At 39.1% G+C, this 22,659-nt stretch overlaps 3 protein-coding genes across 5 annotated transcripts; 1 reads left to right on the top strand and 2 right to left on the bottom strand.

Moving 5' to 3' along the window:
- Positions 1-221: 221 nt before the first annotated feature.
- On the bottom strand, positions 222-3,407 carry trub2 (TruB pseudouridine (psi) synthase family member 2). Its single transcript, XM_069144109.1, has 8 exons — positions 3,155-3,407; positions 2,864-2,998; positions 2,610-2,684; positions 2,441-2,502; positions 2,265-2,346; positions 1,296-1,368; positions 948-1,084; positions 222-845 (listed from the first exon to the last, which is right to left on the bottom strand). Exons 1-8 carry the CDS (start codon positions 3,375-3,377, stop codon positions 508-510), a joined length of 1,125 nt encoding a protein of 374 aa, XP_069000210.1. The 5' UTR covers positions 3,378-3,407; the 3' UTR covers positions 222-507.
- A 128-nt stretch (positions 3,408-3,535) lies between these two features.
- Positions 3,536-6,823, top strand: hdhd3 (haloacid dehalogenase-like hydrolase domain containing 3). 3 transcript variants are annotated; one of them, XM_069144054.1, is made up of 3 exons: positions 3,536-3,745; positions 5,511-5,845; positions 6,209-6,823. In XM_069144054.1, exons 2-3 carry the CDS (start codon positions 5,516-5,518, stop codon positions 6,602-6,604), a joined length of 726 nt encoding a protein of 241 aa, XP_069000155.1. In that variant the 5' UTR covers positions 3,536-3,745; positions 5,511-5,515; the 3' UTR covers positions 6,605-6,823. The 3 variants fall into 3 exon arrangements, with proteins under 3 accessions (XP_069000155.1, XP_069000147.1, XP_069000138.1); XM_069144046.1 differs by having other exon boundaries at positions 3,536-3,893; XM_069144037.1 differs by lacking the exon at positions 3,536-3,745 and adding an exon at positions 4,628-5,394.
- Positions 6,824-14,786: 7,963 nt separating this feature from the next.
- Positions 14,787-22,659, bottom strand: tgfa (transforming growth factor, alpha). Its single transcript, XM_069151892.1, has 7 exons — positions 22,348-22,659; positions 21,263-21,448; positions 20,850-21,035; positions 19,320-19,434; positions 17,405-17,554; positions 17,160-17,251; positions 14,787-16,383 (listed from the first exon to the last, which is right to left on the bottom strand). Exons 1-7 carry the CDS (start codon positions 22,385-22,387, stop codon positions 16,376-16,378), a joined length of 777 nt encoding a protein of 258 aa, XP_069007993.1. The 5' UTR covers positions 22,388-22,659; the 3' UTR covers positions 14,787-16,375.

Below are 22,659 nucleotides of genomic sequence, written 5' to 3'. Positions count from 1 at the left end.
TTTAACTTTTTGATACTTGGGTAAATATTTGTGCTGATAAAGATGGTGCACCACCCACAGACCTAAAATACTGTGGACTCTTGTCACTTCACTGGTCACGATAAAAGCCTCTATTCATTTGTGCTATCTGCGTTGCACTGATGCATTGATCCACAACCTGTTTAAAGACAATGAAATAGAGCTCAAATTATAACACTGCAGGAAAACTACCAAAGTCAAACAACAGTATCATGGACATTTTTGTCTCAATTTATTTCCCGATAAAAAAAAAAAAACGTTCATATTAACATGTAGGGAATAAGTTAATATCACATTAATAAAAGACATATGCGTCTCCGCAAATGGAGGGAAATTTGTATATTAAACCAATTAAGCTTCTCACTAAATGTTCAAAACCAGCTTCTGCGTTCTGCAAACATATTTTCCAACCGAGCTGAATTCAGGCTCACACAGTCGCAGCAGAGCAGTTACATTTTTTTTTGTGATCGGTCAGCAGGTTGACTCGCATCAGCTGCTTGTCTCAGACACAACTAGTTTGAGTCTACCTACCGCTGCTTCTTCAATAGCTTCATCTTTTGGACTGGTTTCTCCAGATGTTCGTAATTCTGGTTTCTTGATCGGTGACCGGGAGCGTTTTTTGTTTTTCTTAGTGGAGTGGTATTGTTGGATGGCCTGCATGACATCGGCAGCAGTCCAGTGGCGATGGGTCAGGGCATCCTGCAGGCTGAAAAGTCCATCTCTGGTGCGCCGGACTCCTTTACACACTGCTGTGCTTCGCAGTTCGAGTCCTATCTCGTGCACCACTTTGCGCAAATATTTCTGATTTTCATTTAGGCACTGCACCTCTGGAAAAGCAGCAGACACACGTGTCAGACTAGATCAGCATTTTTTTTTTTTTTTTTTTTTTTAAACTGAAATTAGATGTTGCTCAACTGAAGTATATTTACCTAAAGTGAAATTGGGCGGCTGGAAGTGAATGCAACGCAAGCCTGTCAAAATAGGTGAGGATTTCCCCTCCGGACCCAGTAAACCTTGCACAGCCATCTCATAGGCTTCCTGTGAGCGCATGTCTACGTTGGAATACCTGTATAGAAGAAAAAAAAAGAAAAAAAAAGGCATCAACACTACTAAACTACATAATCATTTAGCACTTTATAGTAGCACTGTTGTGTCATAGATACAGGAGTTCTTCTTCCAAAGTACAGTGTAACTATGAAAAGGAAGACCAAGGGAGTAAAACAATGTCAAAGTTATGTTTACAGAGATTTAATTGATATTAATTATAGATGACATACATTAACAATGCCTTTTGATTGGCACCCTCCAGCATCGCCAGAACTCTCTCCAGCTTGTCCTGTGTGATGTGACCTAGTGAACAAGACAAGTGTGTTAGGGACAGATGCAATCAGAGGCACATAAATTGGCACAGCGAGTCTAAACCTGAAGTGAAGTGAAGCTTTTTTTTTTGGCTCCTTCTGGTGTAATTTGAGCGTAATTACAAAAACATGTAATAGTTACAGAGCATTCCCCAAATAGTTTACACATTTAACGCTGCATCCATGTCTGCCTTCCATCGCCTCTTTTCTCCCGGCACTCTCGAACAAGTAAAATGTAAACTGATGTTTATCTGTGTTTGTGCTTACCCTTGATCACTTTCTTTTTTTGACCATAATCCTTCCTCTAAACGTGTTTTGTTTTATTTTATTTTTTTTAACAGGACCATCCACTCCAAAAACCTTTCTATAACATTTGTTTGGTTCAACCACGATACTCTTGAGATGTCGCAGCCTTCTCTCATTGCTGCATGACACAAAATGCATCACCACGGGTGGCCAGCGCGGGATTGTCTCACCAGACAGCGGACTTAAAAAACTCTGAGATACGGAAAGGTTTTGGCTGGGGAAAATCAGTAAGGTGTGTAACTTTTTGGCAAGTGCTTGAAAGTTTTGTTTGGCTGGTAAATAACACATCACATATTTAATTCCAAAAGCTGGAAATACAATACTCTAGATAAATATCATATCTGAGGTCTAAGATTGAAATGAATTGCACTTACGGTATAGGCAGGTATATTGGTTATATCAGATGAAAAATATATCCATTAAAAGGTACCAAGCTGCTAAAATTACAATTCTACTTCTCAAATGTAATGATCTTAAACTATATTATTTTCGGTAACTAGCTGAAGAAGTTAAAAATTTAAAAAAAGCGAATTTTAACAAACTGCTGTAAATAAAAAAAATAAATAAAAAAAAGTATTATACCGTAGGTGGACCTTTCCACAACTCGACTTGTGTGAGAGAAGTCATCTGTTGCGGTACCAAATTCACCCTCCACTGTGTAATCCTGGAACAAGTCAAACAACACCAAACCTGTCAACGTTGTATTGTAACGGCATGATTTTATATCGGATGTAAAACCAGCATAAATTATAAATTACCCTCGTGACTCGGGTCCTGTAGAGATCATTCAAGGCCTTGTTTCCATTCCCGACAGCAAGAACTGAAGGTTGAAAACACTATGAGACAAATATATATATATATACACAACACTGTCCGCAAAAAAAAAAAAAGTGGATTTTCTCATACAAGTCGGCGCTACAATTATACCTAGAACACCGGAGGAGCAAACATCCAGGCGATGTCCCACTCCAACTTCAATATGCTGGAATTCAGGTCCAGTCACTAAAACACGGGCAGAAAATACACCTTATAGTATAGTATTCACCACAGCTGCAGTTCAAAAACAATCCTGACGTAAGCGCTTATTCTGAAATAACGTCAGACTTTATACACGGTCTTGTGTGGCGAAGACGTCTGTGATAAATAAGCCGGTGACCCAGGACGCGGGAAGCCCCACGTACCCAGATGGTGCTTGGACAGCACAGGCACCGAGGCTGCGGAAACTGTGGGTCCGTTGGACGCTTCGGTCTCACCGCTCGGGTGCGTCAAAAAGCGGACCTCGTGTGGAAGTGGCTGGGAAGGTGTGGCGTTTAAACCTGAAGGTTGAGACGTTCAACAAGTTAATAAGATGCACTTATTTCATTGTACCGCAGGGTCAATTTCGCTGTGTCATGCCTCACCGTAACAGCGGGCATCGAAATGTTTGCGTGTTTAAACGCGTAGTACGCTTTTTAAGAAAACGTCATCCTCACCTTTCAGAAGATTTGTCTCGATGCTGTCCCGTACGAGCTTCCAGTGAACACCGGAGGGTTTGTAGACACAAAACAGACCCTCCAACCTCCGAAACATCCGAACAGCTGCAGTTGTCATAGTGTCAGCAACATAAGCCCATTCCGATTTTTTTTTAAATTTTTTTTGTAAAAGTAGATTTAACCTCGTTACGAGAGACGGTGGTTTTATTTTGTTTGTAAGCATGAGCAGCTTGTCCTGCTTTACTTCGCGTGGACGTTCGCGCATGCGTGCCAGACGCTGTAGGATTTGATCGCTGCTTTCTGTACATACTGCCCCCTGCTGGACTGGATGTATAAAACACAGGATTGTATAAAAAAAAAAAAACAGAAATGCTCAAAACAGGTTTGTTGTGTGACATGACCTTCGGTGGGACAGAAAATACATTATTTATTTTTTTTTTACAAACAGGAATGAGTCCTGAATGAGTCCAACAGATGGCAACAAGCGGCAGTAACTCCCCGACAGGGAGGGAAGAAAAAAAGACGACGAAGAAGAAACCAGGAAGCTAACTTTAGTTCACCTTGTTTATATTCGCTGACACCTTGACTTCGGTAACGTTACAACCTTCGTAAATTGATGTATTTGTTGGGGGGTAGCTCTCTGACATAGTGTCACGTCCACGACGCAGACGTTAGGTACCAAATAAACCAGCGTAACGTCAGCTCGTGGTATTAAAGTGTACACCGACTTTTAACGTGGGTAAGTACGGTCGTTGGTCCGAATTTGTAACCAAGACGACGGCAACAGCTTGCGATGAGGTTACGTCACGTAGTTACAGTCTCCTGTAACTACGTGACGTAACCTCATCGCAGCTTTTCTTAATAACACACGTGTGCTATTAAGAGGCGTCGAAAGCTGTAACGTTGGCGGAGCGCAGTGTTTGTGGTTCACGATGAATTAAACATTAATTTCTGGTTTCCATCCCGCTGTGTTGGTTCCACTATCTTATAGTTACCGAGCAATCATTACAATTGTTAGTTTCACCTGTCATTTTCTTGCCGCGTGTCAAATTGTCTAAATGTCGGCATCTCACTTCTTCACAGCACAGTGGGGCTTTTTAGGTTGGTCTGTTTTGACCGTTGTCAGACTGAAACGGTGGTTATCGTCACTCCTCTGTCCTGAATAAATGGGACAGCAGGTAATCAAAACCTACCGGGGAGGCTGTTATTTGATCCAGTGTTCAGATTGGGGAAAGCTGCACTTTTAACTAGTAAGCCAGAAGGCTGCGTTTACTGCGACCTCTACTGTCTTTAGTCATTACGACAGGAGCAAAGGAGGAAATGATAATGAGAGTATGATAGTAATGATGATGTCGATAATATTATTGGACATCATTTTAGGACAGCTTTTTGCATTTTATATTGGTTGCTTTCATTTGGTTTTGTTAGAGTGTAAAATTTGGGAGGAGATTAGGAGGGGGGGGGTTGGATGGTTAAAACACAGGACTTTCACCTTTAAGGCTGTGGTTCATGTCTTGTATGAAAACAATATTCACGGCTTTAATTTTGAGTCGATGAAGGAACTTGGATAATGCATTGAACTTGACACATCGGCATTCTATTGATATCGTGATAAAAACAACAACAACAACAACTAGATATTGTCTTAGATTTTGAACATCATAATATAGTGATAGGAAATAAGTTTAGTCTTTTCCTGGTTTTAAAGGCGTCATTACAGAAAAGTGATGTCATTTTCCAAACTTACCAGACTGCCCTAGCTGTTAATGTTTTTTAACTATACCCACTTAGTCATTGAATCCACATTACTGATCATTATTTATCAAAAATCTCGTTGTTTAAATATATTATTAAGACAATATTTGGTCAAAAATATGGTGATATTTTATTTTTGTCTATTGCCCTGTTTTCTTGACATATCTATATAACTTATGTAAGTAACCTATTTTAACCCAAACCATGGTATTTTTCTGATCCAAAGTGAGTAATTTTAGCGTCAAAACGTAAACAAAGTGCAACTACGTCACAACATTAACCAAGTGCCTATTATTCTTACCGTACGACCAAGGTTCGGTACGCACGTTGCTGGTACTGTCCGATGTTGATACAGTATATGTTGTTGGTAACAGCCAACTGAACCTGCGAGTAAGTTTGATGGAGATGACTTGCACATACTGTATATCTCTGACCGATGCGTGATGACAAGCACCTATTCCGTAGTCTGATAACCGTAAAACCAGGTGGGTCTGCAGAGCTCCATGAGAAACAGTCCACTTAGAGAACATTTGTCAAGCCATTCTTCTCGTGTTTTTCTCGGCTCTTGAGTTGTCTCGTGTCTGTGGTTTTATGTGTGCAGGTGTAATGCGGGCTCCTCTGCGCTGGGTGCTGTGGGATGTGAAAGACACCCTGCTGAAGGTCCGTGCATCTGTGGGAGAGCAGTACTGTAAGGAGGCTGAGCGGATGGGCTTGAGCCTCAGCCCCGTGGAGGTCGACGTTGCTTTCCGGCAGGTTTATCGACAATATTCCAGAAGATACCCAAACTATGGCATCGCGCAGGGTCTGAACGGACAGTCTTGGTGGATCAGGGTGGTGCGAGAGACTCTTTCCCAGTGCAGAGTTCAGGATCCAGCCCGGCTAAATACAGCAGCTAACAATCTTTACCATAACTTCTGCAATGCAGAAAACTGGGAGGTAAATAACCAGACACATTAATTTACATCAAATTAACTACGAGTTGTTTGAAAATGTTAAAACCTGTTTTTTTGGATTTGGATGTGTTTCTAATGTGTTGATCTTATAGAATATTTTCTAATCTTATGTTACATGATAATTTGTAAAGACAGCTCATTCTATGTAGGTTTGGTTTTGGGATTGTCCTTATAGGAAGCCTTTCTCACAAACACATTAAAACAGTGCACACAGTCATTATGGATCCGTTTTGCTTTGTGAAGCAGTTTGGACTGTGTTCCTGATGTTTGCTCTCTTTTTCATTATTTACAGTGGTGCAAACCGTCAATGTGTCTGTTTAAACTGTGTAATGTTCCTTTGTTTCAGGTATTTCCAGACTCCGTAAAGGCCCTGGAGAGTTGTTCTTCTCTTGGACTGAAGCTAGGTGTGGTATCCAACTTTGATAACCGTCTAAAAGGGATTTTACATGCTTGTGGGCTGCTTTCACACTTCAGCTTTTTGATAACATCGGAGGAGGCTGGTGTTGCAAAGCCCAGTCCCGCCATCTTTGATCAGGCACTGCAGAAATGTGGAATAGCAGCTGACAGTGTAGCTCATATTGGGGACCACTATGTGAAAGATTACCTTACCTCTCGGTCCGTGGGTATCCACGGTTTCCTATTAGACAGAGACAACAAATATAACCAATCTGACATTCCTCAAGAGCACCGGCTGAGGTCGCTGGAAGAGCTCCCGTCACGGCTTCAGCGGCATGTGGACTAACGCCAAACAGTCATGGGCTCAAGTGCAAATCTACACGGCCTAAAAGTGGTTTAGTTAAGGAGCTAATTTATGGGATGTAGCAATATTGACATGAGTGAACCCTGACAGAATGTATAAATATATCCTGAATATCATGGGTTGTAAGATATAAACTGTATGTCTTCATTAAAATAAATGTTTGTTAAGTCACTATCAATCACCGAATGAGGTGACAATGATCGAACCTGTGGCCCTCAGATGATCGACAATGGTGAAGCACTTTCATTGCCTGAAGCCCAGCTGGGGTGTAGACAAATAATGAATATTAACCTCACATAACCTCACATAAAAAAAAAAAAAAAAGGCAGAGGTGCCCCAGATACGCTTTACAGATATTTAAGCCTTTATTTCTTAGGAGGATGGAGTTCTGCCAAAGCAAATTGGATTATCTAAAATCCTAATCCTGACTGTGACATTTTTTCCACCACTACTGGCCTTAAGTATAAAGTTTACTCTGTTTACATTTTCTCTGTCTTTTACAGGTGTGTAAACATGAAAAAAATAAATAAATAAATAAGCACAACGTGGAGCATTTAACTGGAAAAAAAAAAAATTCAAAATACCGCTAATCCTTTCCTCAGTTTTGCCTAGTAAATAACCAGACAGTCAGCGCTCCTGCTGCTGTCACTTATCTTCTTATCACTGGCTTCTGTCTTTTTTATTTGTAGTGACAGATCCATTAAAATCACACTGGGTTCAGTGAAGCTGTTGTTGCCAGATCTTTCCATGCTCTTGGTTGTCTCACCAACAAAGTCTGTGTTGCTGATGCTCCACCTCTTGTTTTCTTGAGATGTACCAGCATCAGAAATGGCTTTCCTCTCATTCCTTCTGAAATCCTCAACTGACACCTCATTATCAATGGGTATGGTACTCCACACCATTTGCTTTATCTCCAGCCCTCCTTTTTTTTTTTTTTTTTCACTGACATCCTGCATGTTCTTCCCTACAATTGAAGAAAATTAGTGAACAACTTGGTTGCTGGACTGCACATGGTACATTTTAATCATTGAACATCACCATTTTCTTAACCCAGAGTGTAAAAGGCAGTTAACTACAACACTGTTTCTGAAAAAAATTGGGATGCTGTGTAAAATGTAAATAAAAACAGAATGCAATGATTTGCAATTCTCATAAACCGATATTTTATTGCAAATAGACCAAAGACAACATACCGAGTATTGAAACTGAGAAATGTTATTGTTTTACGTAAAATATATGCTCTTTTTCAATTTGAAGCCAGCAACACGTCTCAAAAAAGTTGGGACAGCGGCAACAAAAGACTGGAAAAGTTGTGAAATGCTAAAAAAAAACCAAAAAAAAAACCTGGTTGAACATAATTAACCTTAACTAATGAGGTTAACTGGCAACAGGTCAGTAACATGATTGGGTACAAAAAGAGCATTTCAGAGAGGCAGAGTCTCAGCAGTGAAGATGGGGAGAGGTTCACCACGCTGTGAAAGGCTGCATGGGACAATGGTGCAAAAAATTAAGAATAATGTTCCTCAACATAAAATTGCAAAGAATTTTTGGATGTCATCATATACGGTGCATAAAATCAATAAAAGGTTCAGAGAATCTGGAGAAGTCTTTGTACGTAAGGGATAAAGAAGAAAACCAATATTGGATGGCTGTGATCTTCAGGCCCTCAGGCGGCACTGTATTTAAAAACGGACACAATTCTGTCATGGAAATCATTATCTGGGCTAAGAAACACTTCTAAAAAAACAACACTATCTGAACTGATATAGTTCATTGCTACATCCACAATCCAGGTTGAAACTCTTATCATGCAAAGAAGAAACCATAAATAAACATGATCCAGAAACACCGCCGCCTCCCTGGGCCCGAGCTCATTTCAGATGGACTGAGGCAAAATGGAAAACTGTCCTGTGGTCTGACAAATCAAAATGTGAGATTCTTTTTGGAAATCATGGACACCACATCCTCCAGGCTGAAGAGCGGCGGTTACCATCCAGCTTGTTATTGGAGCTCAGTTGAAAAGCCACCATCTGCGATGGGTAGCCTGCACATCGGGGAAGGAACCATGAATGCTTAACAATATAGTTCAATTTTGGAGAAACATACGCTGCCACCCGGACAACATCTCTTTCAGGGAAGGCCTCGCTTATTTGAGCAAAACAATGCCAAAATGCATTCTGCACCCATTTCAACTGCAGGGCTCTCTAGTAGAAACATCTGGATGATAAACAGGCCTGCCTGCAGTCCAGACCCAATTTGAAATATTTGGCTCATTATTAAAATGAAAAAATATAATAAAGGAGACCCTGAACTGTTGAGCAGATACAATATATCTTATCCAATAATAGGACATCTTTTCACTTCCAAAAAAGTCCAGAAACTGGTCTCCTTTCTTCCCAAACGTTTACAGAGTGAGGTTAGAACAAGAAGTGGTGCAACACAGTGGTAAACATGCCCCTGATGTTTGTTAACCATATTAACTAGTATTAACTAGCAAACTCTGGCTTCATCATCTTTACGCGAGCAGCCAGGTTGCTAAAAGGAGTCAAATTATGAGCTGAAAATTCCATCTAGAAATTCCATGACACCAATAAGGAATTGTTTTTTTTAAAGCAGGAAACACATAGCAGGCTGATGAGGAAGCCGGTTTATCTATGGGATTTTAGAAGTAGTCCTATTTATGAATTATAGATTGGAATTATAGAGAGGGATCATCTTTAAAGTTAACCTTAGGATGCTCAGAAAATATAACCTTTGAAATCAACATATTTGGTCTTGGGTTGAGAACAATTCGGTCTTTGTTTTCCAGAAAACATTGGAACATAACACAATTATGGAGGAAGTTTACCCAAAAATATGTATAAAGAAATGTCAAGACATATATTTTTTGGATCACCTAATTTTATAAATTAATATTGTTTTGTATTATCTAAATAAAACAAGTGAATAGACATTTCTATCTGATCAGTGCACAGGTAAATAGTACAGTTAAGTTTTCCGGATTTGAAATATGTAACTTGAGACTCTTCACACATACCTTGAATTTTTCAAAAAGACATAAATTATCAATGTTGTTAAAAGTCAGTGGACATGACGCTGTTGAAGTTTTTAAACAAGATTATTTGAGGACACAAACACTTTGAGATATCTGAAGAATGTGTATACTGCTACAGTGAGACTGGTCTGAAGTCGTGGAACTGTTGCCCTCATAATGTGAAGATACACTAACTGTGACATAATAATTCAATCAATTCAATGCAAATTCTGATAAAAATTTCATCCAAACAGCATTTATTTATTTTCAAATATTGTATTTATTCATTGTTTATACACTTTCCAAAGAAAGTCAGGTAATCCAATGTGGAATGCGTGGTTCTTCTTCCCCTACTTCAGTTATGATTAGTCTCAATTACCTGCTGTTTTCGAGTTAATAAAGTAACTACCTACTTATCTATCTATCTATCTATCTATCTATCTATCTATCTATCTATCTGTCTATCTGTCTGTCTGTCTGTCTGTCTGTCTGTCTGTCTGTCCAAAATAAGTCCCAATTTTTTTTTTCATATTTTGAATGTGTGTTTTGGAGCACAGTGTTGCATTGTTGAGTTAATACGTTCAAAATACAGTTTAAGATCTGTGTGACCACTGAGGAACAAGAAGAAAATGCTTTTGTTTACCCTATATCACCATTAATACCACAATTAGTTCATACTTTCCCTAAAAATGCACATCAGATGGGCTTTTGAAGATATTTAACCTTATCTGATTTTTTTTTTTTTTTTTTTTTTTTTTTTTTTTACATATTTTATTTTGCAGTGTGTGTGTGTGTGTTAAACACTATATGGTTAAACAATAACAGCATGAAAAAGTACGAGAACTTGCCGGGCAGCTGAAAGCGGAGGAAAACTGGACTCAGTTTACTGTAATATATACAAAGAAGCCATGACTTCCGATAATAAAGCAATATGTCTGGCAAGAAAGGATTACTTTTCCAAGATTATTACAGAGAATTCTGGGAACTCCAGAATATTGTTCCCCACTATTGAGCAGCTACTCAGCACTAGCCCTGCCCCTCTATGAGTCTCGGCCTCAAAATGTGAAGAACTAGCACTGTTCTTCAGAGACAAAGCCACTTCAATCAGAGCCAGTGTTGCTGCTTATGTAAACACAAACTCCAAAAATCTTGTAACACATGTGCAACCATGGAAAAATTCCCCTCTATCACATTAACTGAGCTTTGTAAGACTGTCGCTGGGTGTAACTCCTCCACTTCCTGTATTGACCCGATATCAACAGTGTTTTTTTAAGCGGGTATTCAGCAGCATTTCAAGTCATGTCCTTGAGATTATAAACACATCCCTTCAAACAGGCATTTTCCCAGATGCCCTCAAAACCGTTGTTGCAAAACCATTACTGTAGAAACCCAACCTCGATGTCAATGCATTGACCAGCTTTAGGCCCATATCCAACCTTCCCATTTATTGGTAAGATACTTGAAAAGAAAGTTTCAAGTATCTTGTTTCAAGTGTCTTTTCAAGATACAAGTATCTTGTTTCAAGTATCTTTTCAAGATACTTGAAAATAAACTCCTTTCGTAAAGAAAACAACATCTTGGAGGAGTTTCAGTCAGGCTTTAGAGCACATCACAGCACTTACTAAAATAATCAGCAACCTTCGACTAAACTCTGATGAAAATAAGGTCTCAGTTCTGATCCTCTTAGACCTGAGCGCAGCCTTTGATACAGTTGACCATGATATCCTGATCAATCGTCTTGAGAAGTTGGTTGGTCTGTCCGACAGTGTCTTGAACTGGTGCAAAACAAACATCAAAGGGAGGAAGTTTTATGTCAGCATTGGAGATCAAGTGTCAGAGAAACATGACGGCTGCTGTGGGGTTCCACAGGGCAGCTGCCTCGGTCCTTTACTGTTCTCCCTTTACATGCAACAACTTATTTTTTCCACCTTAGAAACGTAGCCACGGTGCGGCCGTTTATAAATCAGACAGATACCGATAAGTTGATTCATGCCTTCATAGCCGACTGGACTATTGTAATGCACTTTTTACTGGCCTATCAAAAAAAAAAACATATAGACTTCAGCTCATCCAAAACTCTGCAGCTTGAGTATTAACCAGAACTAAGAGAAGAGAACACATCAGTCCAATTCTTGATGCTGTGCACTGGCTGCCTGTAAGACACAGGATTGACTTTCAGGTCCTCCTCCTCAAATACAAAGCTCTTAATGGGCTCAGATCGAGTTACATCCGCAACTCTCTGGTTATCTATGAGCCTTCAAGAACACTGAGATTATCTGCTGCTGGTTTATTGGAGGTTCCCAGCAACAACCGAAAGAAAATTGGGGATTCAGCTTTTGTCAGCTACGCTTCAAAGCTGTGGAACAAACTACCAGCAGATATCAGGGAAGCTAGCTCAGTTAATACCTTTAAAAGAAGGCTCAAAACATATCTCATTACACTAGACTTTAACCAGCTACTCTTGAAGCTCTCTTGCACTTGCCATGCTCTTGAACTACAGTGGCTTTGAAATGCATATTGCTCATTTTATATTTTGACGATATATTTTGATAAAACTTAAAAAAAGACTGATATAGTGAAAAGGGAATTTTAGTAGCGTACGAAACGGGTTGAACCCGTGTGAGTTTTTAACTGAGGTTTAGCAGAAACCTGGAGGTACACTGACGAGCCTACTTTAAAGAATTTACTAAGACCACAGCAGAAGAGGAGATTTAATCTCTACTGTATTACTGGGTAACATTACAGACCGTGTGAAGTAAAGTTCTAGAAAAGTGCACAAAACGTACAACTGCTACAACTGCTTTTTGTGCTACTTCATATCACGACCCAAACCAAGTCTACTTGTAAATGTTATGTTTCTTGTGCATTTGATCTGTTCTTACTCATTTTATCTGTTTTATCAGAATAATACTGTAGGCCTTGTCAAAATTAGAAGAAAGAGAGAACAGCTTAAATAGTCTTAAACAAATTAGAACAATTTTTCAGAATTTTTAAAAGACTTCTAGAGGTTTCCACTCAGTTTTTAAGTTTGGTTTACTTTCATAAGGATTTTGGTGACCCACTGAGCACCATTGAATAGTGTTTCCACTTGTACACAAGAAATACCAAAAGGCAGATTGCCAGATTGCTCCACAAACTATGGTTCCCATTTTTCTATATCAAGTGTGTGTGCACATGCATGAGCTTCTACACAAGTATGTACATATGCTTAACTATGTTTAAAGCCATGAGATAAGCACAATAAATCTGCGATAAGGCCAAGCTGTAAAATTGTCTTAGAAATGTGTCTCGTTTCGGCTCTCAACACTGGATGAATGAGTAAAATGTGAAAACGCTCAACGCAGTTATTGGATTGATTTGCTGAACACACTCAAAAGCACAGATGTGTGCGCATGCATGGACAGGCAAGTACTGACCTAAATGTATATCTTTAAATATCCACTGATGTAACTGTTCACATCATTACATGCATTGTATCTGCAAACACTGCTAGTGAGTGTTTCTATGATGTTGCAATAATTCAATAGCTCACCAACACAACAAGACTTGTTCATGACCTGGGAAATCATTTAGTATTATTGTAATTAGTTGGCTCAGTCTGTGTTGAATGGAATACTGTGTTGACTCAAATATCAATATCTGTTCTGGCCTCAAAAAACCTGATAAATTCGTGCACCTGCAATTCCAATATTTGACACAACAGTTTGAATGCACAGTACTCAGTTAGAGGGGCGCCACATTGAAGATGACACATTTTTAATAGAAAGCCAGCACTGCAAACTGGAGGAGTGGTTTGTTAAGACAAAAGCTTTCACCAGGCAGGATGGGTGACTGAGACATGTTAATTGACAATCAAGCATTTTTACAGCTATTAACGAGAGTCAGGATGTGTCTGCTGCATTCATTTTTACCTTCTTTTTTTCTTATGTCTTGCAAATCCTTCAAATTTGTGTCAGTTTGTGCTCTCAGGATCAGCCACCACTGTAAAATTTATTTTAGGTGATGTGGGTGAAGTGACCCTTGCAGCAACTAAGCTTTGACCATTCCTTATTATTTATTTCAGTGCTTAGCAGTGAGGAGAACAAGAGGTTGCTTAACCCTAATACCTTTGTAAATAGTCTTATTCCAAACCATCTGGTCAGAGGCAGATACTGGGAATGTTGGGCTGAGGATCAAAAGGGCCAGAAGAGAGACTATAGGGAAAATACCAGAGAGGCATTGCAATTCAAAGCAGAGCTCCAGCCTCTTATGGGGAATAAGGATTGACACTTGTCCAAATCAGATTTAAAAACTTCGAGAATTTCCTGATGTTCACAAAATCGCCTTCCACTTTGTGTCCTTGAAATGTGAATCAACATACAGTTTTTACTGAGCATCTATTTTTCCCTTTTCTTTGCCTTGTTTATGCTTGATTTAATATGTTTCCCCTTCCATCCGTTTATATGTTAAAGGGTATTGTGTATCTTTAGGGAAGCATCCATAAGAGCTGCTTAATTCAAAGCTGGTTTAGTAGCTCAGCCAGACGGCTCTAAAGAGCTCCACAGAAATCCAATTGCAGCTATAATGGGATTGCAAAACAAAATGAAGCTTCTCATGCAGAGAGCGAAAGAGAGGCGCAAAGGAGATGCAGTACGTTATGAGGGACGATGTCATCCCAATGACATACAAAATAAAACACAAGCACGATATCCACCATGTGACGCAGCCTCATACCGGGAACAAAGGCTTTAACATGAATGAGTATAGATTCTAAAGTAAAAAAAGACAAAAATAAGAAAAAACTGAATAGCAATATAGAAGAGGGCCAAAACATTTCCTTCAGCTATAAAAGCACTCAAGAGTCCACTCTTTGTTCAGTTGTGCCTGGGGTTCAGGGTTTCATGTTGGCATTTCTGCATCTTGAAATATTCAGTGGAAGAGAAAAATAGTGGAGCAGAGCGTCAGAAAATTAGGGTATTTGAAGACAGAGAAAAGGAAAGAGCTTCAGAAGTGAAAAGAGGGTCACGCGATGAGTCAGATAACAGACTCTAGAAAAGAAGGAGCAAGTAATAAGCACATATAGAAAAATAAACACAGATACACTTGCATATTTAATTATTCATTGGAAAACAAATACAGATGATCGAGGCTTTCCAACCGTGACAACATAAGTCTGACAAAGTAAAGGGATGACGCACGAGAAGATCAACAGTGGGATCTTTTCAGATGATTTTCTATTGACACTCCATGCATTTTTGATATTTACACATCAGAGCTGTAATAAAGACACAAATTCTGCAATGTAAATAATATCAAATGTAAACAAAGACAAGAGTATAGTCCCCTCAGAGTTTGGCATGTAAATACCATCACATTGATTATATATTGTCTCTTCTTTTTTTCCCCACACAAAGCACATAATCATGCCATTATCAGTGTCAGTTGGTAATTATCATTTTAAATTCCTTCACAAATAACGTTGAAATTTCACGAGAAGTTTTTTAATAATTTATTTGAAACTATCACTCAGAGGCTTTTCTCTCTTTATAATAATTCAAACCAAAAGCAATGCTATAATACACCACTTCTATTTTGTGCCATTGCTTTAAACATACAAGCTGCGATTTAAGTGCATGCATGCTTAGTTGGATGTGTGCAAACCGCGTGCCCCTTCCCATCAGTGCTCATTCAGGCAAATGTGTTTGGCATCTCGTTTGTGGACGCATTTTCAAGTGACTACATTGTGCATTGAGTGCAATTTTTTAATGAGTAGTGAGCAAGCTTGTAGAAAAGTGCAATATTACAAAAGTAGCATAGAATAAAGTGGCCACCCAGGATTTGCATGTGTTGGTACAGTTATAGCTTGCAAATTTTTTAAAAACCTCTGATGCGTGGACATGTTCAAGTACAGCTCAGGAATAATAAATAAAACTGACAAGTATTTTAGCTTCAGTAGCAAAACCGGAGTCATCATGACTTTTCCCCAAATCAAAGCAAATATTAGAACAATTTTAAGTTGCAGTCTTTGTTTATAATTGTTGATTGAAGTCCAGGAAATCTATGAGCAGTCAGTCCAGTAAACAATTCCTAGTCCTGTCCAGTGAAGTGAGATCGTTCTTTAAAAACGGACACTAAAACATCTTTAAAGCATCAGTTTCCCCCACCATAAATGATTAAAAATGTCCTTTGTGCTTGTAGAGTTCTGAGGAAAATTGTGCAAAGATAATAAAAGACAAAAATAGGAATTAGGGTCTCCTGGCTGGAATAAAGGTATTATTGTTGTCCCACAGTCCAAAATAAACACCTGTCCTATTCAACATCCACACAGGATGAATAATGGCGTTGTAGATCATTTCTCATGTCCTCCAGGCCGACCATGAACAGTAATGAGGGCACACAGAGCTCTTTCCATGCAGGATTTGGCGGCAGCTTCATTCTCAGCGGTTCAGACTGTTGCAGTTCTGAGTGTATTTCCACAGAATAAAGAGCGAAGTAAACACGTCCCTAGATGGTTGCAGTCCAAAAGTCCCAGTTAGTGGGAAGAAAAAAATATATATATCATGGAACAATTAACCTCCCATATCAAGAAGCCCTACCTCAGTCACATTGAAGATAATACCGCTTCGCCTCTGGCCCATTGGACCACTTTGGTTGCAGTCCGGAGAGCCTGCAGGCCGACAGATGAGGGAAAACTAAACACGTCATGATGCGAACAGCTCGTGTTCAGGCAAGATGTTTTCTCAAACCACTGAAAGGCAAAAAGTAAAACATAAAAGGTTACCTTTCCCATATGAGGCTCAAGCACAATACTTTAACAATTATCAACAAATCCCACCAAAAAAAATCCCTAAAAAGGTATTGCTGTGCCGTATTGCCTCCATTGTTGTCCAAAAGATGTGAAAACACAGCAGTAGAGCCACAACCTTGCACTGGTCCATAAACAATGCCACTGTAGTGTGGATTAATCTGCGGCTAAAAATAGTCCCCAACAAAGACATTTGCTAATAAAAACCTGCAGTGTCCAGCTCTTTTACGCAATAGTTGTTTTTTTTAGAATACAACTAAATTCTCTTTGACCTCACAAAGGAGAGCTACAGACAGAAAGAGACGTTGGAAATCATTGAGAAACAGCCAAGAACATTGTTGGTTTTTTTGTTTGTTTTGTTTTATCAGATTTGTAGACAATATTATAAAAATAATGCCAGCCTTCTAACTTAATGTCTATATCTAATTTTAAACTACAACCACTGACATGCATACAATTTTTTACAAAAACTAAGAGATTTCATTTATCTGTATCACATGCTCACCTGTACATGTATGTATGCGTGTACGCCCTGCCTAAATACAGACAGCATATGCAGCAACTATTGGACGTCTGCACTCATTTCATTCTTCACTACTTTCGACTCCTGTTCTCTCATGTTCATGTAATAGTTATAGCATCCCCTGCAGCTGACATGTAAAAAGAAATATGACTTTACAAATGCACTTTTTACACAATAAGGAAATAAAGACAAGTACCACTCTCGGATGGATAGCAGGATGCTCTGTGCTTTTCGGTGACGTAGTGGTGTTGATGGCTCTGCCTGCGACAGTCCTGCCTCCACCAGTAACTGAGGGAGAAAGGACATGTATCTCTACATTAGCTAAATGAAAATATATCTGCACCGTTATCATCCTAAACACCGTACAGATTATCAGCTATGAAGCCAGTGAACCTGTTAGTTATGTACTAAAATATGAGCTACATCATCTAGGAAACTTACTGTAAGAGTGTGCACAACACCATGATGAGAACACACCCAATCACACACAACACCAGCACTGTGGCAACGGTCTGCTGTCGGTGATTGGTTGCTACCACAGCGAGTAGGTCTGCATGCTCGCATCTCATCCCGATGAAACCTGGATGACACCTGGAACAGAGATGGAAAATCTATATGATCTTTGTGTAGCTTGAATCACAGAGATTGGCTGACAGGGGAAGTTTTAATGCTTCTAGTTGTCATATCAAAGCTGGATTACTGAACTTTTATTAATAATAATAATAATAATAAAAAACTTTATTTGTAAAGCACCTTTCATACAAGAAATGCAGCTCAAAGTGCTTCACAGCAAGATAATTACATGCAGTGTTTCACATAAAAACAGATATAAAGGAACATTTAAAAATACAGAAAAGAAATGAGATAAAACAGATAAAATGCATAAGAAACAGATAAAATGCATACAAATGAATACAAGTAGACTTGATTTGGGTCATTCTCTGGGATTCAATTTATGATATGAAGTAGCGGAAAAGCCGCTGTAGCAGTTGTACGTCTTGTGCACTTTTCTAGAACTTTTCTTCACATAGTCTATAATGTTACCCAGTAATACACTGGAGATTAAATCTCCTTTCCTGCTGTGGTTTTAGTAAATTCTTTACGGTAGGCTCGTCAGTGTACCTCCAGGTTTATGCTAAACCTCGGTTAAAAACTCACACGGGTCCAACCCGTTTTGTACACAACCTTTAGAAATAACTCAACATCTGTTGCTTTCCAGCCAAACGAGTTCACACGATGCTGATTAGGCTTATAACCTCCAAATGAATCTCTCTGTATTTCACTGTATACAGAGTTTTTGAATGTGGTGTCTGGTGAGACAGTCCAACGCTGACACCGTCAGTGATGCATTTTATGTCACCCAGCAATGACTGTTGCAACCACAGCGATGGAAAGGATTAGGATGCAGCAGCAAAGTGTAGGGCAGAAAACCTAATAAGCATTTAAGAAATGTTTCTGGAGTGGATGCTCCTCATTAAAACATTTTTTTTTTTTTAACTCAATGGGGAGGAAAGGTACGGATGTCGCGTGACTGCACTGCAGGTTTAAAGATCTCTTTGTTTTTTTCAGTAAAATCATATTGATAGCACACACTTGATTGTGCACTTTGCAAAACATAAAACAAAAAACAAAAAAGGGTAACAAAATCACTGTTATAAACGGAACTGAAAATAATTTTTGGCTATTAATGTACAAAACAAGTACAAAGTGGATTTAAGATTGTAATCTGTCCTTATTTACATCATCTTAAAATACTGAAGGCAAAGGTACTGAAATTATTTAGAAGTTTTAACGTTAACGCCTTCAACAAAATGACATGGGCCACAGAGGCAAACAGGTTTGTAGCCTGTTAAGAGTTAGACATGAAGATTTCTGTAGATATTCTGTGCAGTGGATTTCGGGATGTACATTTTTTTTCTGCTAATTTAGATTAAAGCGTCTGCCTTCCTGCAAGTTTCCTCTCTTATTTGTCGCTTCTCCAGAAATACAAAGACTATATCGCCCCAATTCCAGCCTTGAACCACAAGTTCCTGAGCCAAACAGCTTTAGATCTTAAGATTTCACAAATGTCTCTGTTGACAGATGGCCATAATTTGCTCCAACATAATGTACAGAACCAGACGTAAATGTGCTTTGAATTGCTAAAATACCAAAATGACCAAAGGCATGTAAAATACAAATGTAGAGGTTGGTGAAACATATTGTTACGCGTGTGTAAATTGATGTGATCAACGATTACAGTTACAGTGCTGTCTCTTGTTTCAGCTATATCGGTAAAAGTCATGTTATTTTTTAAGTCGGAATCACAAACAGTATTCAATGGTGATATTTTAGAATTTAAAATCTATTGACTTACACACATGCTGGTGTTTCCTCCAGTATCAGGAAGCGGCACGTGCCATGAAAGCAGAAATGTTGGTGTGAGTCTGGACAGTCGTCGAAATGAGACCGAACAGCCGCTGCCACAAACTCTGGTAAAACAGCAGATAATGTTGTGGTTGATATTGACGTTAATAATATTGTCAAAGAAATGTACACAACTTTTTGAATGTAAAGACTTCCCACTGAAACCAGTAACTTTAATTAAATCATTATAGTTGGGTGTCTACTAATACTTAGGTGCGTTTTTTTAAGATTATGGTACAGAGGGCAAACCATTGGGTCAGGAAAAGGTGAGTTTGAACTTTCCGCCTTAACAAGCAGTTAAATATATACATTTTACCAAAATTAGAATATCAAATGTAATGGAAGTACCCATATTCAGAAGACAGAACATGACACAAGTGAATATCATAAATCTAAAAATAGCCTAAGCCTGCAGAGGCCTGAAACAACATGTACTAAATCCTAAAGCTGACACCCACGCCACCAACAATAGACTGAAGCCGTTTGTTCCCGGTTGCGTGTGGATTTGTGGTGCATCACATCTCTCGCTGTACCTGGGAGGGACAATTATAGTCAAGAAAAGTCAAAGAAAATTCCCAGTAAGATGTTGCAAACAAAAACCTCTGTCCATCAGCCTGCACTAGGACTCAAGAGAGAGCACATCCCTGCAGGAATTGTAGTTCTTAGGAAGAATTTAAAGCCTTCAAGTCACCTTTTTGTCTCGCAAGTATATTAGTTTTCACTCTGGCAAACAAAACAGCAGGACAAAAATATCTGACTAATGAGCATTCAGACGAAACAGAACACCTCTTTAACATAGGCTGTACAGTCAGACAAATTCCTACATTACCGACTCAAGCAAAAGTCAATGTTGCACAAGCACCCGAAACAGATGCCACAGTGTTGCATTCAGGGTGAGAAGGAGGATGAACATCCAGACAGATAGCTGCATTACAGCCTTCGTCACACACTCCATTCCAACGGTAAATGGGCTCTTGGATTTCAGCCTACATGCATTGTCTCCTTCTTTCAGTCTCTGTGAAAGCCCTCTGTTGTCCCTGAGGCATCTGCCTACCAACCCCTCTCTCTTTCCATGTGATTTTGGCAGTCGAATGAAAGCAACATTGAGACGGAAACAAGCCCTTTAGGGCAAATAAGATGCTTTTCAGATAATAATTCAACACTGTAGGTGCGGCTTTTTGTTAAATAGCTAAATATACTGCTCATATATAGCGCTCCTAATCTTTAATTTACTACTATCGGTGCCCCCACTCACACTAAGAGGATCAATTATCAGTGCGCGCCACACTGTCTGCATGATGTTGATGCACTGCAGCTCAGTGGGAAACTGTGTTGGGAACTCCTGCTGCAACATTGTAGTGAGAGTGGATGAAGAGGACAACTGGCACATTTAATGTGAAACACTGTGAATCATTTTCTTAAGAATCAAAATGATTAAACTCTCTCTGTTTTATTATAAGACAGCTGAGCTAAAACTTACTTTTAACTGGGTGGATATTGGTTGTAGTGGTTGCAATGGGGCTTCTGGTTGTGGCGCTGCTGCTGCTGGTTGCTGGCAAGCTGCTTGTTGAGGTGTTGGGAGCAGCAGTGGAGGTGGTATTGATGGAAATGGTGGCATCTATAATTGTTGTGTTCGTCTGCCTTGCTCCAAATGTAAAGAGGGAACCTGTTAACATATGATACCGCCATAGTGTGAGAGTTATAGGAGTAAGAACAAATCCCTGCAGGAGTGTAATGTGGCCTAGAAGTCTGAGGGCTTTTGCATTGCAACTGCAGTGAGAGTAGATAGAAGACTTTAATGGAAACATGCGTCACATAGACTACAGGGATTTTCTTTCTGAAAATGCTGTAATCATGAGTTTCAATCATGCATCTTCACATAACATGGCTTACTTTTAACTGCAGGGATATTAGCTGTGGCTGCAACCGTTGCAGTACTTGTGCTTCTGCCGCTGGTTGTCACAGAACTGTTACTGGGGGTGTTTGGAGCAGCAGTGAGTTCAGAGTTTGTATCAATGGGAATGTTGGCTTCAATAATTGCTGAACTGCTCTGCCCTGCTCCAAATGTAAAGAGACAACCTGCAGAGAGGAAAAATAAACAGCTCTTAATGTATGGCACAGTCCTGATGTGAATTTTTTTTAGGAATAACAAAAAATCCCCGCAGGAACATAACAAAGATATGTTCACCGTAAACTCACCGTTGAGTACCACAGACATACTAAAAGTACCTACAGGAATATAAAAAAATATATATTACTGTAATGTGACTTTATTTTTTCCTCCAAAGGAAAACCAGGTGTCTCATATCCTACTATTATCACAAACAACCTGAGGGTTAGTTCTAGCATTGCACAGCTATGATCATGTGACCTGGTCTTTAATGTGATATCGATGCTTCATTGAGTAACTGGTACCCAACAATAGTAACAGGGTCAGGCATCCACTAAAAGGATGAAACCAAAGAACTATAAATACAGCAGGCACTGTGAAGAAGTGTAATCACAACCAGAGACTGGAAACTGGCAGGATAATTTAAAAATTTAAATAGATTAGATTAGATAGATAGGAGTAGATTTGAGTGAAACCAAAAGATCATAATTTTTTCTTATTTCCCCCTTTTTTCTCCACAAAAATATAATGCAAAAATCAATTAAAATAGCACACCCAATTAGGTTTAAATACTGTATATTGACAAAAGCCATTAAATGTATAAGGTCAGCACTCTCAGGTCAATACAACCAATACAATTTATGGAATGGATAAAAACACTTAAATGTTTCATATTGTAGAGTTTGGCATTTCAAATCGTAGTTATCCACTGAATTCATGTTAAATAATAAAAAGAGAAAATCTCACATCAAGCACTTTAATCATAATTTTTTAACGTTTATCTAAACGTTTAAAATAATCTTGACAAGTCTGGATGAAATTTGAGCTCAAATAAAACTCCCCTTCTCCAGCAACATTAACTACTTACCGCTTATGAGGAAAATTGTATCCCAGAAAATCCGAGTCATCGTGACGACTAGCGGTCTAAAACTTGCACTAACTTCAAGGGCAGCTTCACTGAAATGCGGGCGTGTTAAGAAACCACATTAGTGTTGCAGGCTGCAGGGCGAGCAGCAGCAGCAGCAGCAGCAGGAGGAGCAGCAACCATCAGCAGAGAAAACATTTAATCCGACGATCACACAGCAAACCTGTCGACCCGTGTGAAACACAAACATCTGATGACTTTAGATGCAGCGGTAGAGAATTATCTGTACTTTCTAGTGTCTGTAGTTTTCTTTCT

The sequence above is a fragment of the Embiotoca jacksoni genome, unplaced genomic scaffold (assembly GCF_022577435.1).
Source record: "Embiotoca jacksoni isolate LCO1_2020_lvr unplaced genomic scaffold, fEmbJac1.0.p SCAF_1, whole genome shotgun sequence".
In the NCBI taxonomy this organism is placed as follows: Eukaryota; Metazoa; Chordata; class Actinopteri; family Embiotocidae; genus Embiotoca; species Embiotoca jacksoni.
Note: the sequence above shows the minus strand (reverse complement) of the source record. Positions and strands in the feature narration are given on the sequence as shown.